Raw genomic sequence first — 14,702 nt, forward strand, 5'->3', positions numbered from 1 at the left:
ACAACAGACATATTACCTTGCTTTAGAGTGTAGAACCACTCTATACCCTAGTCTTATAGTGCTCAGGTAGATACATTTCTGTTAATTCCCTCCTCATCTGGTTCCATGTAGTATGCATTTCGCTTCATAGTATAGTTCACTTTCGGTTGTGTTCGACCAAACCGGGCAGCACCTACTAGCTTAGCTCGGGGCAACCTCATCCAGGGTAGTCCTCCAATCGTAGAATACTTGGGGATCAAGAGAGCATTGAACTCTCTGAGTTCAAGCTTAACTTTGTGATGATCTGCACCCTTCTTTAGGCCTGTCCTCCATTGAAATAGGATTTTATGTGCTCTTCTAAAGTGAATGGAGTTTGATATGGTCTTCATTGGGAAGGTCTTCCATCAGCTTCATATTTGTTTTACATAGGATTGTCATACCAGGACTCTCTGATGTGACTATTTCTCTCTCTTTCTTCTTTGTAACCTCCTAGAGGTAGGTTTCTTTGTCAACATCTTCTCTGTGCCTGTGATTCCCCACTACTTTCTCCCCCAGGGTATAACTATTTGAGGTTCACCAATGGAGTCGGTAATTCTTCTTCTCCGCATGATTGCTCTAATTGAGCCACCCTAATTGTCAAGGCTTGTACTTGTGCAAGAACATCTGCTTGGGTAATCTGTATATTCTCCAAACCTCTAGCTCCTGCTGATTCATCCACAGGTCTGATACCACTTGCTATAGCCTTAAAGGATGAGGGCCAGCAACCAGAATCCAACAAAGGAAAATCAGCAGGCCAATAAGGTTTCTAAAACTCTACGGCTAGTGTTTTTAGGCAATTTTAGGGGTTGTAGGGTTTGTAGGGAGGGTAGACAAGGTTCGGTTAAGGCTTATGAGCTTAGGAGTATTAAAAACCAAAATCTGAACCTAGTTCCTTTGGTTTCAAATTCAAGATTCAGGGATCTAGGTTTGGGAAGTTAGGGTTTAAATTTTCTAGGGTTTCTAAGGGTAGCTAGGGCTATTACTTGGGATCGAAGGCAAAGGGAAGGGAGAGGGTGATGATCCTAAAAGGGGAGGAATTTCCATGGTGGAGATCGGGAATTCTAGAAATTAGGGTTCGGGGGAAAAAAGACTTCAGATTTTAGAGTTTCTACAGCGTAAAGGAGGCTAGGGTAGAGATTGAATGCTAGGGAAGGGGGAGGGGGGAGGATGTGAGGATTCCAAAGGAGGTGAGATTTGGAGGAGGGATTGACAGATCTAGAAATTAGGGTTGAGGAAGGAAGAAAGGGTGGGGCCGAACGCCAGGATAGATGCAGAAAGGGAGGGAATGATGGAGTTGGAAGGTGGGGAAGGGTGGGGGTGAGTGCTTACCAACTGTAGTAGGCTAGGGAAAGAACTTGAACTGATGAAAACAATCACCAGGGTTGCCGCAAGGATTTCTTGTGGTTTGATACCCTAGAAAGCCACAATCATACCTCCTCTCTGCTGTAATTACTCTGCAATCTTTTCATTAATCGAAAACTGATTTATTACAAGCATTCTATGTATTTATAACCTTCATTAGACAACTCCAAATGGGACTCAAATTGGAACGCAAAAACGAACAGTGAATTCTGTTTTAAAGATAACTCCTGAATAGTCTAGGAATGTTAACTTATAATGGACTAACTCAAAGAACAAAACAAAAGCATGACTAGACTCCTAATAAAATTCTGATTCTAAGTCTAATCAGATCCAGAAGGACTCATTTAGGGCTTCCATAAATGACCAAATTGACCTTTACTTGGATCGACCTCCTGAAGGGCCACACGGTGCTGGGTAGCAACACTAGGGTTTCTTGCGGCCCTTGAGGGCCATTTTGGGGAGGTTGTGGGGCCTTACATCATCATTCTCTTGATAAAAGATTACCAAGAGAATGTCAACATTAATGGGGCCTCAGCACTATATTCTCATCCTCACCACCATTTTGTTTTAAGTTTTGCTCTTCTAATTTCAGTTTCACTTATCCACACAAACCTGCTTGCCTGACTGCAATTACAAATATGTCACACCGGCAACATTTACACCCATAACCTCAAAAGAGGGCATTTCAGATAACTTAAGGGGGTCTAAATTTTAGTTCTACCAAGCCAAGAATATATAACAATTTATACTTGGCAGGCAGAGCTATGAGTAGACATAAAATAACCTTAAGAAAAGTGGTGAGAAAAGACATGCATGGCTTAGGCCACATATCTAGCATGGCCTCAAAGAAAACTGATTGGAAGACAAGGAACCATGTAGCTGATTTAGTTGGGATAAGGCCTGTTGTTGATGATAATTTCACACACACAATAGTGTTCTACAAGAAATAAAAACAATTAATAACACCTCATTTTAATGAAAACAGCCTAACTGTCATGCCACATAGCATGGTTAAGGTCAGGCTGGAATATTGATCAAGATGAGCAATTGTGAGAACTCAGCAGATGAAACAAATTAATTCCTAAATATATAGCAGCATATCCCAAAACAAATATCAACTAGTTCTGGCTGTTCCAAATAAAAAAGATGCAACGAAAGCATCCAATTATTTTTTCAGAAATCACAAAAAACAATTTAAAAAATGAGGTGAATTTTAGTTCAGAATTAGGAGATAAGTGAAGAGTAAGAATGCATGGAAATTATCAAAATCCCAATTCCGTAAGTTTAATTTGTTCTGCAGCAAGGGCACATGATTTCTTAGTATAGGGTACATGATCGTTCTATGAATGTTGTTTCCCCCTTCAACTGTATTGCATAAGAAAACAAAGGATTCCCATGGCTATCCACATGGAAGGCACAAGTTGAACATGCAAATAGAATTTCAAATTAAAGAGATATACCGTCCCACCTATCAAGTTCTTCCTTCATCGCCGGGTCAAGTTCATCATCAATATCACCATCATCAAACTCAACCTTAGGGGAAAAACCATCATCTGCAATTAATCTAGCTGGTTTACTGGGACTAACTGTAAAAATCCTCCCAGCCTCATATTCTTTACAGCAAGCATTAGGGAGATTTTCCATCTCCTAAAACAAGTGAAAAAGATTGGTGAGTTCAGAACATCAACAAGACATATGTATTAATCCAAGACATGTTATTAAGATGAACATACTGACCTTGTGGTTTTGATTTGCATCATTTGACAAATGATCCTTTGACTGGTCTTTTCTTCTTCGGTTTTTCTTTTTGTGTTTAGGAGCCCTAGCCCCCTTGGAAGCTTCGCAGACAAAAATTCCAGTGTTTATAAGGCAAAATTTTCAAATACTTCAACAATAGTTATGGAAAATATAAAGTCAAAGCCTTTCAGTTTTAAGAGCTAAACTCTCAGATTTTTTGTGTACATTGTAATAAGAGTACTATAAATTGTTCCTGGAATAATAATGTCATGCTAAGATACACCTACAATTCATCAATATCTAGCAATCGGTAAATCATTTTTTTAACACCAAATCAGTGGCTGAACATGGAACACAAAATACACTGTCAATCCAAGATAGCATATATGTTTCCAAAACTTAACATCAGGATTTGATTCCATCTACAACACAATGCAGTGAGACATCAATCAATCATGAAGGTTACTGTTAATAGTGACTAAGTGGAAGATAATGTGATGTGACCAAAATTCTAGGGTTTAGTTGTTGAACTTATGCCCTAGAATCAAGCCCACTCCAGGATCCTCTTCACTTAGAATCAGCAATAACTTCTAGGTTGTATTTGCCTTCAATATAGGTCTTTGCTACAAAGGATAGGTGGTAGGGTCACACTAGGGCTAAAATAGGTTTCAGCCAAGCTAGGGGACTTTAAGGTATTATGTTTGAGAGGTTGAAACCCTGCTGTAGTTATAGTTTCAGATCTGAGTAAGAATCTAGGGTTAATTGGATGGTTTCTAGGCTTCAGCTAGGCTAGGGTCTATGCTGCAGTTGTTATTTCATACTTCCAGATTTGGTTCTATACGTTTAGGGTTTAATTTGAGGTTCCCTATTGGAATAGGACTCTTGGGGAAGTCAACTAGGGTTAGGATTCAGAAGGGGAAGCAAAGTAGGTGAAGAGGATGCTAATCCTAAGAGGGCTTGGGGTTGGATAGAGAGTTTTGGTTGAACTAGGTTTTGGGTCTAAAGGTTGAAGATGAATTGCAGAATTTCAATGAAGAAGATGGAAGTGCAGAATTTTAAAACCTAATGGACAAATGTCTTTTCATGATCATCTAAGAGGTAATGCAGTGGTGATTAAGGAATCAAGAGCGGAAGGGTGCTGCTGCAACCGTAGGGAAAAAGGGGAATGAGTGGGGGGGGGGGTTTCTTTTTTTTTTTTTTTTTTTTTTTGGGGGGGGGGGGGGTGATTTGTGGACAATAGAAGGGGGAAGGGGCAGGGGAGGGACTGGTCTGGACTTACTCAAATAGGGAAAATAGAGCTGCTCTATTTGCTTGAGTTAGGTTGCTGCTGAATCTTGAAGCAAATTGCTGAAGATCACACTCACAGCCGTGGGATTCCTCCCAGGAACCCACAGCTCTCTCTTCCTTCAATCTCAGATTTGTATTCATTTAAGCAAAACTGCATGTTACATTCTATCGTGGCTTATTTATAGCCTACACGAAGGAAAACATAAAAAGATCCAATTTCCTACAAGAAAGCATGCTAAGACTCTAACTTGTAATTAAATCAAACTTAATATCCTACTTGACTCAAAGACTCCAACTCAAACCAACATTCTATCATCTCTCACTCTAAATAGATCAAATTTCAATTCTAAGAGTAGATATGGAATCCTAAAAAGAAACAGACTAAAACTAGGGGATTCCTTCACAACTTAGGATTCATACCTAGACAAGGACTCTTCAATAACTCACAACATAATGACTCGAATCTAAAAACAAAAATAGATCTAAGGTCCTACTAACAATCTGGACCCAATAACACTTTAGCCTTGGACCACACTAAAATTGCCAAAATGACCAAAATACCCCTGGTATAACTTGGGGTCGTAAGGTTTGGAGAAGGTAACCTTAGGCCCTATGATGCCTCTGGGAACAGTTTACATCATAATGACATAAAATGCATCCCAGGAATGAAAACCTAGGTTGTAATATCTATGAGCTCAGCTAAAAGCCTAAGCACATCAATATGTGTAATTGTAGAGAATATGTCATAATCAATCAACTGAAAGGTCTTCTTTTATTTTTTATGTCGGTTTTAAGAGTCCAAGTAATAAGTCTAGTAGGAGTACTATGTCTAATATGTTTTTGAATTCTTCCCATTATGAGTTTATTTCATATTTCTATTATGAGAGCTTAGCCTTATTAATACCTCTTAGAAGGAACAATTAAGACAGTTCAGATTATTTGATATTTTCTCTCAAGCCTCGAGTACTTTAATGCATGTGTTGCTGCTACAACTACTAGTCTCCAAGAGTTGAGTATTACCTAGGTGCAAGTAAAGCCAAGATCCTAGCTATGGCTGAATTGACAGCCTGCACGCCAACAGACTCCATTCAATTCAATCCAAAGCATCATAAGGCTCCCCGTCCAGGCCTTTAGCAGCCTACACCCCATCACCCTACTGCTATCGACATTTTTTTTCCTCTAATTGTCATGAATTTCAGACTTCCAAGACACCAAATATTCAAGGCCAAATCTATTCCATTTTAACCATCTTTCCAATTTAGCCATCCAAACCCAACGAAACTTGGGATCATATCCCCATATCATTACCTACACTCCCTCATAATTTCAACCCTTTTTTTTTTTTTGGGATGAATGAATAATTATATTAAGAACATGAAAAAAGAAGAATACAAGGTCTTTAAGAGGAAGACCGAAAGGAGGAGCTAAGACCCCAGGAGACAATAATGAATCTGTTCCTTGAGCTATCATCAACAGGGGGATGGGGGAGAGCTAACAATCTAGAAGAAACATCAAAATAGATGGCATTCCAAATCATGTCTGTAGAGCGGGATTTGAAAGTCCATCTCCCAAGATTGTGCTCCCACCAAAGATGATGAATGGAGGCACAGAAAACAAGCTTACCAATTCGATCACAAATGGAAGTGCCTGAAAAGTTTTGCACAATCCAAGACCAATCACGAGCAAACCCAAAAGAACGCCTCAAACGAGGCCAAATGGAAGCTAGGGCTTTTCTCCAGATCTATCTGAAGAAGGGGCAGAAGAAGAAAAGGTGCTCAAGGTTCTTCGGGCTGTTCCAACAAAGGGTGCAGTTGGAGTTTACTAGGATATGATGGCTAATAAGGAAGGATTGAGTGGGAAGGGCAAGGTTGAGAGCTTTCCAAAGGGTAAGGGAATGGTTTCAACCCATTTTGATACCTGTAGACCTTAGGTCCTCATCTCAATGAATTTATCCCAAAGGCCAAATGTCACATGGGCTAAGTATCCTTGATAACCTTTGAAAACTATACCTTTACTAGAAATCAAACCTAACCACCCATGGAGTTCTCACGTAGACCAACTACGTTCTTTACCACTAATTCCATCCCATTGCAGCCCTTATCACAACCCCCCCCCCCCCACACACACACACCACTACATGCCCTTAAGAGACCCCTCTCAGTTTAAAACTATAAAGGATCGAGTGTCCATGACCTAGGTAACCGAACCTAAGGCTTATTGTAATAAGAAAAATAAGCCCAAATAGGTGCTAATCTTGCATCAGAGTGATGTCCTAGCTGCTGAGACCCAGTGATCCGTGCCTTCTTCTTCCCCCTTAATGCCATATCATTTGAAGGATCCTAGCTCTAATCTGATTCATATCAGTTCCAGCCAGCCCCACCATCAGAATCAGCACATATTAGGAGCATAGCATCCCCCTCCCCTTCAATAAAGGTTTCATCCCATCCTGACCATTAGAACCCTAGTTCCCTACAGTTCACCATTAAAGCAATAAAACCTGCAACATGAAGTTTGCCTATGCTGTCCATCATAATTAGGTCACACTTTTAGACTTGCTTCCTCTTGATAGCCCCTACCTTTGATCCTAAACAAGGCCCCAAATCCCCCACTAACTCAATTTACCAACTGCTCCTAGATTCCCTCCAACAACCTTAAAATATAGGGGGTCCAAATCCAGCCTTCAGAAAAGGCCCAGAATTGAATTAAGCCCCCTGCAGATTCTCCTTAAAAAACCACTGCCCATCAGAGTCTTGGCAGCCCTGAGTTATTACCCCACCATTGTGACACCCAAAACCTAAGTTGGATCTAATAGGACTAGGCTCATGGCAGCATACTCCCTAGTTGATTTGTAAATCTAAGACAGCATCACTGACTGTATCTCCAGCTTTTCTTTCTGAACTTTACCTCAACCCAATTACAGTCCATCAAGGAGGAGGAGGTATAAATCCAACCCAGAGATCAGCACAAGTATGGCAATCCCAAGCTATTGCAGGTGCAAGAACATCAGGGGAAAAAGGTGAAAGCACCATTAAGCAAAAACATAGAATGTGACCTCTCAGCTTAAGAAAGACGGGAAAAAAAAGGTGTTTGGATCGAATTACTTTTGGGGTGAGGTTGCGCAAACTAAATGTTATTTGTTAAATTTATCTCCTTTAATTCTTCTCAAGGGAGATTATTCAGAAAGAATGTTGACCGTTAAAGATGTCTTATATGAACACTTGGAAACTGTTTGGTTGCAAAGCATCTTACGTAAAAGCTCCAGTAGGTGAGTGGTCAAAAGTGTCCTGGCACTGGAAAAGCCAGACAATTGTCATATAATGAAATGAAGAAAATCACATGCCCATCACAATTCACTAACAAGGCTCCATCTTGATTATCGGTAAAGAATATAGGTCAGGAATAAAGGAAAAGAAGAAGACCAACACTTCCAATAGTACCTCCATCAGCTCCATTGATAAATGTCAAGAGATCATCAACAGAGCGGTCATCAACATGCTCCTCTTCCACTTCAACATTCTGAAATATAAGGTAAACCATTGTATTAGCAGCACTAAAGAAAAAATGGGAATTGGGGCCTCCTTGTCTAAACTACCAACCCAAAAACCCTAAAGTTCAAAATGACACAACAAAAAGACACATTATAAGGCTGCAAACAGTACTGAAACCAAGATAAGCTACTCACCTTCATTTTCTCCCTCTCTTTAAGCTCTTTCCTCTTTCTGGCGTAAAGCCTATTCAACAGTCGGATCCGTAGATCATCTGCTGTGTTTCTCAAGGGCTCCAACTTTTCCTCCTAGAACCAACCAAATACACACTAAAATAACAGAAACCAAAATTACAAGTATGGAGAATATGTGGATCAGAAGTTGACCCCTCAAACAACAACAGACCTCAGTAAGATCATCAGGTAAATGAAATGTCTCACGTATCTCTTCCGGAGTTTTGCCTTCAATCATGCGTGCAAGTGCACGACTGGTAAGATCAACCAAAGGTTTCAACTGGAGGCTGTCAGCAGCAGATGTCAACTCACATAATCTTTTGGTGTCCATCCGAATGAACTTCTCATCAAAAGACTTCCGCTCCTATGAAAGACAATAGCAACAATTCAAACATTGCATGCCTAATCTTTATTCATTATACCTATTTAGTGAATTTGTCAAGCAGATTTTTATCTATGGTAAAGAAAAGTATGAATTACATTGGACCATCCAGGAGGTTTAACTAATTCTATGAATGACTACCTCCTGCAACCAGAAGTCATCAAGAACAAAAATATCACACTGAAGAAAGGTTTGACATTAGTACTCAGCAACATGTCAAACCTTATTTGAGCGGCCTGGTACTTGATGGAACCGACAATAATCAAGAATTAAGCTCAAAACAGCTGGATTAACCCTTTGCGGAAGTGAAATAGCATAATTCTTAGAAGATCCCATGCCAGTCTGAATTTTTTCTCGACATATCATGGGACAAAACATGGCAACCTCTTCTTCCACTTGTTGTATTGAGCCATCAGCAGTTTGGAGCCAAACATAAGACTTCATGACCTATAAAAGAAGAATGGAGCAGCATAGTTTAAGCAGATATATTTTTACGTAAAAACCATGAACAAAATTAGCAAAGGCAATTGCAGTAGATAATTGTATCGTGGCAGATGAAAGAAACGATGGTTAAATGAAAGGCAGCCATTCAAAGAGGAATTCCATGGTCAATAACACAAAACAGTAGAGGTAGGAGGCTCACAGGACAGAGTTAATAAGCTGAAGTCTTTTGGCAAAAGATAGGAGCTTACCAATCTAGAGTTGGAGGCACTTACGAGTAGATCAAGAATAGGAGTACAGCAGTGCCTGGTCCACCCTCCCAAGGAGAGACATCATTGTACCTCCATGCTTGATCTTATCCATACCTATAAGTGCCTCCAATCTGATCTGGTAGACTACTCTTGTGCTCTGTTTTAGAGCTTCCTCAGCAACCCCCCCCCCAGGAGGGCCTTTTCCATACGCATTCTCCCTCCCCCTTCCCTATTTCCCTTTTCAGGGTTTTGGCAATGATTGTTTTATTCACCAAACATATAGAATAAGAAGCCGCTAAGCAAGGAACATCAAATTAAAAGGTTTGGAGCATATCACAATTTCTTAGTTTTTATTTTTTTTGAGAGGGAATTTATTTTTTAAGAGATGTATTAACATATCGTATTGTATCCTAGGGAGACTGAGAAGCAACATACGCTAAGAATCTATAGGGGGAGAAAGAAAACACATAACAAGATTTTGTTAACAGATAGGAAGAGTACAGATTGTGACCACATAAAATGTGTTAGAAGCGAAGATGGTGGCATACTGAAAAGAAATAAGAATATTAAGATGACATGGGAGGACTACAGACTACTCTATTAAGTCATTTCAAGTAATAGTACCCCCAAAAGACTGCACTACTCATCTAGACACCGCATATCGCAACTACATACATGACACCTGGGTGTTTGGAGTGAAATAAGCTAAAAGAAAGTCGGCTGTGCGAATGCATTTGGCTCAGATGGGGTCTGAGGTGCAGACCAGGTTAGTATACATGAATGTTCTGTAAAATAAATATTTATTTAGACATCAAAACAAATGAATATTTCATCTTATAGTTGGTTTTTAACAAAAAATTTCCCATATTAAAATCTATGAAGTATTTAGACTTAGACTTGATAAACCCTAGCATTAGAAAATTGACAATTGCAACTTGATAAAACCCTAGCATTAGAAAGTTGAGAATTGCACTAACTGTCAAAAATCATGTTTTTGTTCTTGAGCTAGGGGATTGTCCTTTTTTTCCTTTTAGAATTTGATTTTTTTAGCTACTTTTATTGGTTTAAATTAAATCAGGCGGGGTATTTTCTTATTTATGAATAATATCTTAAGTAAATGAAATACATGTACAAAAGCATTTACAGGATCACACAATTGAATTCAGCAGCCAAGTTAGGGCTTCTTAAGCCCTGCAGTTGGGGTTGTAAGGGCTGTTAAGGATTTTTGGATGTATAGGTAAGAGTTGGTTTGGTGCAGCTAGGGCTTTTCAAGGATTAGTTAAAGCAGCAACTCAGGATCAAAGGCCAGGGTTAGTGAGGACACGAGGATCCCACAGGGGAAGGAGATTCTATGGTATGATCTGGAAGTTATGGGACTTAGAGTTGTTAGAGAGTCACCATTCATCATTACTTAGATCGTTATGACACAATCAATTGTGATGAATGGTGTAGTGTTAGGCAGTTAATAAGTAGCATATAGATAAACTAAGTGCAATGGAGATGGAGATGAGGACGTTCAAATGGATGTTTGGCTAAATTAGGGAGGTCAAAGTAAAGAATGACCAAATTATAGTTTAGTTTAGTTTAGTTTGGAGTAGCTCCGTTTAATGACTAATGGTGTAGTGTTAGGCAGTTAATAAGTAGCATATAGATAAACTAAATGTAATGGAGATGAGGACATTCAAATGGATGTTTGGCTATACTAGGGAGGTCAAAGTAAAAGAATGACCAAATTAGATTGACTTTAGTTCGGAGTAGCGCCAATTAATGATAAGCTACGAGAGTCACTTGAGGCAACATGGCCATGCTCATGGAGGTCTTTGGCTGCTCCAGCTCAAATAAGTGATTTGACACAGATTGAAGGATCTACAAGAGCGAAGGGCAGACCTAAAAAACTCAAGGAGAGATGGTGAGGAAAAAATGTGTATTTACGCTTTCTACCACTTGACTTCAATAAAGCTGGCTGCTGCAAAGCAAATCCATGCGGCGACCCCATTAAGTTGGGAGAAGGCTTCGTTGTTGTCTTCATGTATCTTATTATCCTTTTCAGTACCATCTATGACGTATCGGCTAATGCATTACGATTTACAATACACACTGATACTTAAACTTGGTTAGATTCCGCTAATCCTCAATCTTCCCAGGCTTTAGATGGTGGGCGCGCGCTGCTTCCTCAATCGCTGTTCTCGCGCGCGAAGTGCAGCAAGCAATTACGCCTTGCTTTCAAGGTTGCTTTAGTGATATCGTATTCTTCCTCAAGCTTGGACATATCCAGGCAGGGCACATAAAGAAGCATAGGAGCTATTGTATAATTATGTAAATACATATATCAGAAAAGATTATCAAATTGCACCAATAAGAAAGTGATAAAACCAACATAATAAAAAATATCATACACCCAAATTCCAAAATTAAGATTTGCAGCAACTAAATAGCATTTAACTTACTGTACAGAATATACATCTTGAAGTTCATGAAACATGGGTCCAAACAAAGAGTCCATTACAACCAATTGAAGTAAAAACCGAGCTTTTAGAAAGACTAGAAAAATGTCAAAAACTAGAGAAACACAAATCCACATTCACCAATTAATTAAAACTAAAGCAGTCCAGTAAAACAAACGGTGAAATTTCTTAGGCCAGAAAATGTAACATACCTCAGGTTTGATTATTGCCATTTCACCTTCGGACATTTGACGACACCTTGAGTGCATAAATTTTAACTATAGAGCACTACAAGGACTTGCAGAACAACTTCAGATGTTCAAGAGTGCAGAAGTAGATAACACAGACCCACTTGTCAAAATATCGTAGTACTTACGAGGATAAAGAGCCTTCCCCAGTCCCACTTGAAATGGTATCTTTCCCAGACTGAATAACATAAGTATCGGCATTACTCCTTCAAAAACTTCTACCAATGTCTCCAATATACTCATATGAAAAGCAGAAACAGCATGACTACAGTACAGCAAGATTCAGGCCATGCAACAACAACATACAAAGTATCAGTAGCCAGAAGTTTTTATCACCATTATAACATTTCAGGTGATACAGAGCAGAAACAGCATGACTACAGTCTACAGTACAGCAAGATTCAGGCCATGCAACAACAACATACAAAGTATCAGTAGCCAGAAGTTTTTATCACCATTATAACATTTCAGGTGATACAGAACATACTTCGAAGCTACAGAACTAAGCAACCAGACCAATTAAAAGGAGGAACTTTCAGAGGAGAAAAACGCTATGCAGTTACGCATGCACGCCAACAAAAACCTATGCCAAAATCAACCATCAAGCAGAACCGATTTCTATTCCCTGGGTTTGCAAAAAAGCGCCGTATTTTGTTCGTAATAAACACAATACCTTTCCACGAATGGCTCCGAGAATCCAATCTTGCAATCGGAAATCACAAAATAAGTAAGGAACCTGGAAAACGAAAATTTAGATAACTACAAAGACCAAAAGCTATCTTACCCCACAAATATCCCAACACATCAAATCAAATTTGAAAGAAAACCCATCAAAATCACCATGTTGAGAGGGGGCGCGAAAAAAGAAAGAAAAAAATAGCAAATCCATATTCATTTTTGCAAAACGATTTTCCCAACGTAAAGACGAAAGTTGGCCAATATACTACCAACCATGAACATTTTGCAAAACGATTTTCAAAACGTAATGACGAAATTTGGCCAATATACTACCAACTATGAACATTGAGGCTAAATCAATAGTAAAAATGGCTTCCAATTGTAGCCAAAAGAAAAAAGAGGAAACAGAACCAATAGCCAAAATCAAAGGGGGGCAAACCAAACATACCTGGTACAGGAAGCGAGATGCCTTACGTAAATGAGCAACAGAAAAACTGAATAAATTTCATATCAAAGATGGGAAGAAGCTTTGATTATGGCGACGTTTGGAGCTCGCGAAGAAGAAAATAAACCAGATAATGTGAGCAAGAGAAGATGAGAGACAGAGAGAGAGAAAGCGAGCGATGAAATGAGATTGAAATGCGTATACGACTGACTATACGTTATTTTGGTAGGGTATATGAACAATCGGATAATGATGGTTTAAGTCTAGGGTTTATAAGCAAGTAGTTACAAGTAAATTTTTTATTTCTTTTTCTAAACTAAAGCTTTTTTTCTTCTTCTTTTTTTTTTTTTTTTTTTTTTTTTTTTGGCCTTTTCGCCTTTTTCTAAAAGAATAAATTTTTTTTTTTTTGGGGGGGTGGTTGGTGGTATTCAGATTCCAAAATCACTCGCTCATTGATTATATCTTCAAGATAGTGGTCTTTTACATATATAATCTAAATATAAGATCTCGAAGAAATTCGAAACTCTTAAGGTATTATTTTCTTGCGCATCAACCATAGACAGATTGAATATAAACATGTTAGCAATTATGTAACATAAACACTTCTTAGCTTACTATTTGCATATTTTTAAGTCTATCAAGAACATCAACCCACAATTTTTTAATTATTTCTTATAATTATTTCAGTCTTTAGTATTATGGTTTGATTATTTATCAAACCCTGCTATTTAAAAAATTATTACTACTCTTTGCTTCTGATAAAACTAAAAGGATATTAAGTTTGAATGTTTGATATTCACTTTGCCCTTTATTTAAATTTTCAGGATTATTTATTTAAATTAAGATTCATTTAGAAAATCATAGGAAATACAAAATTTTTAATCTTAAATTCTTCTCATTTTAGATTTCAAAGAAATGGATTTTGATCATATGAATAAGCAATAATAAATTCTAAGGTTGTTTTAAAATTTTTAATAAATAAATAAGTTAGCTAAAAGAGCTTAATGGTAATGAAGCATCAACCAATGGGGGTTGGTCCAAGTGGTAAGCAGCTTGATTAGCTTAAACAAGATTTCGGTATTGAATCCTTGTGGATGCAAAAAATCCCCGCTGGGAGACTCATCCACCACAGCCAGGTGTGCAACGCGGGTCGAACAATCGGGATGGCAAACCGCACGGATCACAAATCTTCTAATCCTTGTCAAAAAAAGCACCATAAATCCATAAATAAATAAAAACAAAATCAATTTTGTGGCAAAGTATCTCATCTCCCAAAGACTAGGTCTTTGGTACGTCCTCTATCATGCCTATTTAAAGTAAATAAGTACAAGAATTCATTATTGCTAAAGAATGAAAAATGGTTTGGTAATAAATTATGGAATGAAAAATAAGTTTGGTGGCAAAATAAAAAATTATTAGTAAATAATAGTGAATAAGTGATAAAAGAGGGAAAAAGTATGATTTTTATTAAAAAAGAAGTGTGTATTGACTATTTTACCCTCATCTTAACCATAAAATTTTAAATAAATTTTTTTTAGATAATAAATTTTAAATAAACTTGTGCATAAATGAAGAGAATGAAATCCTCACCATAATTCATAATAGACAAAAAGTTCATTATGAATTTTGAAAGATTTTCTATTATTTTAAATAAAAATAAAACTAATAATAGATGCCAAACAACTTAAAAT

The 14,702-nt window shown here is 38.0% G+C and overlaps 1 protein-coding gene across 5 annotated transcripts in view; it reads right to left on the bottom strand.

Annotated features, from left to right (window-relative positions):
* LOC149013828 (SKP1-like protein 21) overlaps positions 1–13,236 on the bottom strand; it is a 28,519-nt gene extending 15,283 nt beyond the window's left edge. For 3 of the 5 annotated variants that reach the window (XR_016174078.1, XM_089159843.1, XM_089159840.1), the window contains exons 1-8: positions 13,015–13,236; positions 11,853–12,153; positions 8,727–8,951; positions 8,295–8,486; positions 8,087–8,197; positions 7,842–7,920; positions 3,118–3,218; positions 2,849–3,027 (exon numbers count right to left, since the gene is read on the bottom strand). Coding sequence is in view for 4 of the 5 variants with exons in the window: in XM_089159843.1 (XP_089015969.1) it covers positions 2,849–3,027; positions 3,118–3,218; positions 7,842–7,920; positions 8,087–8,197; positions 8,295–8,486; positions 8,727–8,951; positions 11,853–11,909 (944 nt within the window). In the remaining variant the exon portion in view is untranslated. Of the gene's footprint in view, positions 1–2,848; positions 3,028–3,117; positions 3,219–7,841; positions 7,921–8,086; positions 8,198–8,294; positions 8,487–8,726; positions 8,952–11,852; positions 12,154–12,561; positions 12,625–13,014 lie in introns of all 5 variants that reach the window. The other 2 variants (XM_089159842.1, XM_089159841.1) reach the window with 2 other exon arrangements.
* Between the last annotated feature and the right edge of the window lie 1,466 nt (positions 13,237–14,702).

Source organism: Hakea prostrata, chromosome 6 (assembly GCF_041222555.1).
Source record: "Hakea prostrata isolate BN-2017 chromosome 6, UWA_Hpros_2, whole genome shotgun sequence".
Classification (NCBI taxonomy): Eukaryota; Viridiplantae; Streptophyta; class Magnoliopsida; order Proteales; family Proteaceae; genus Hakea; species Hakea prostrata.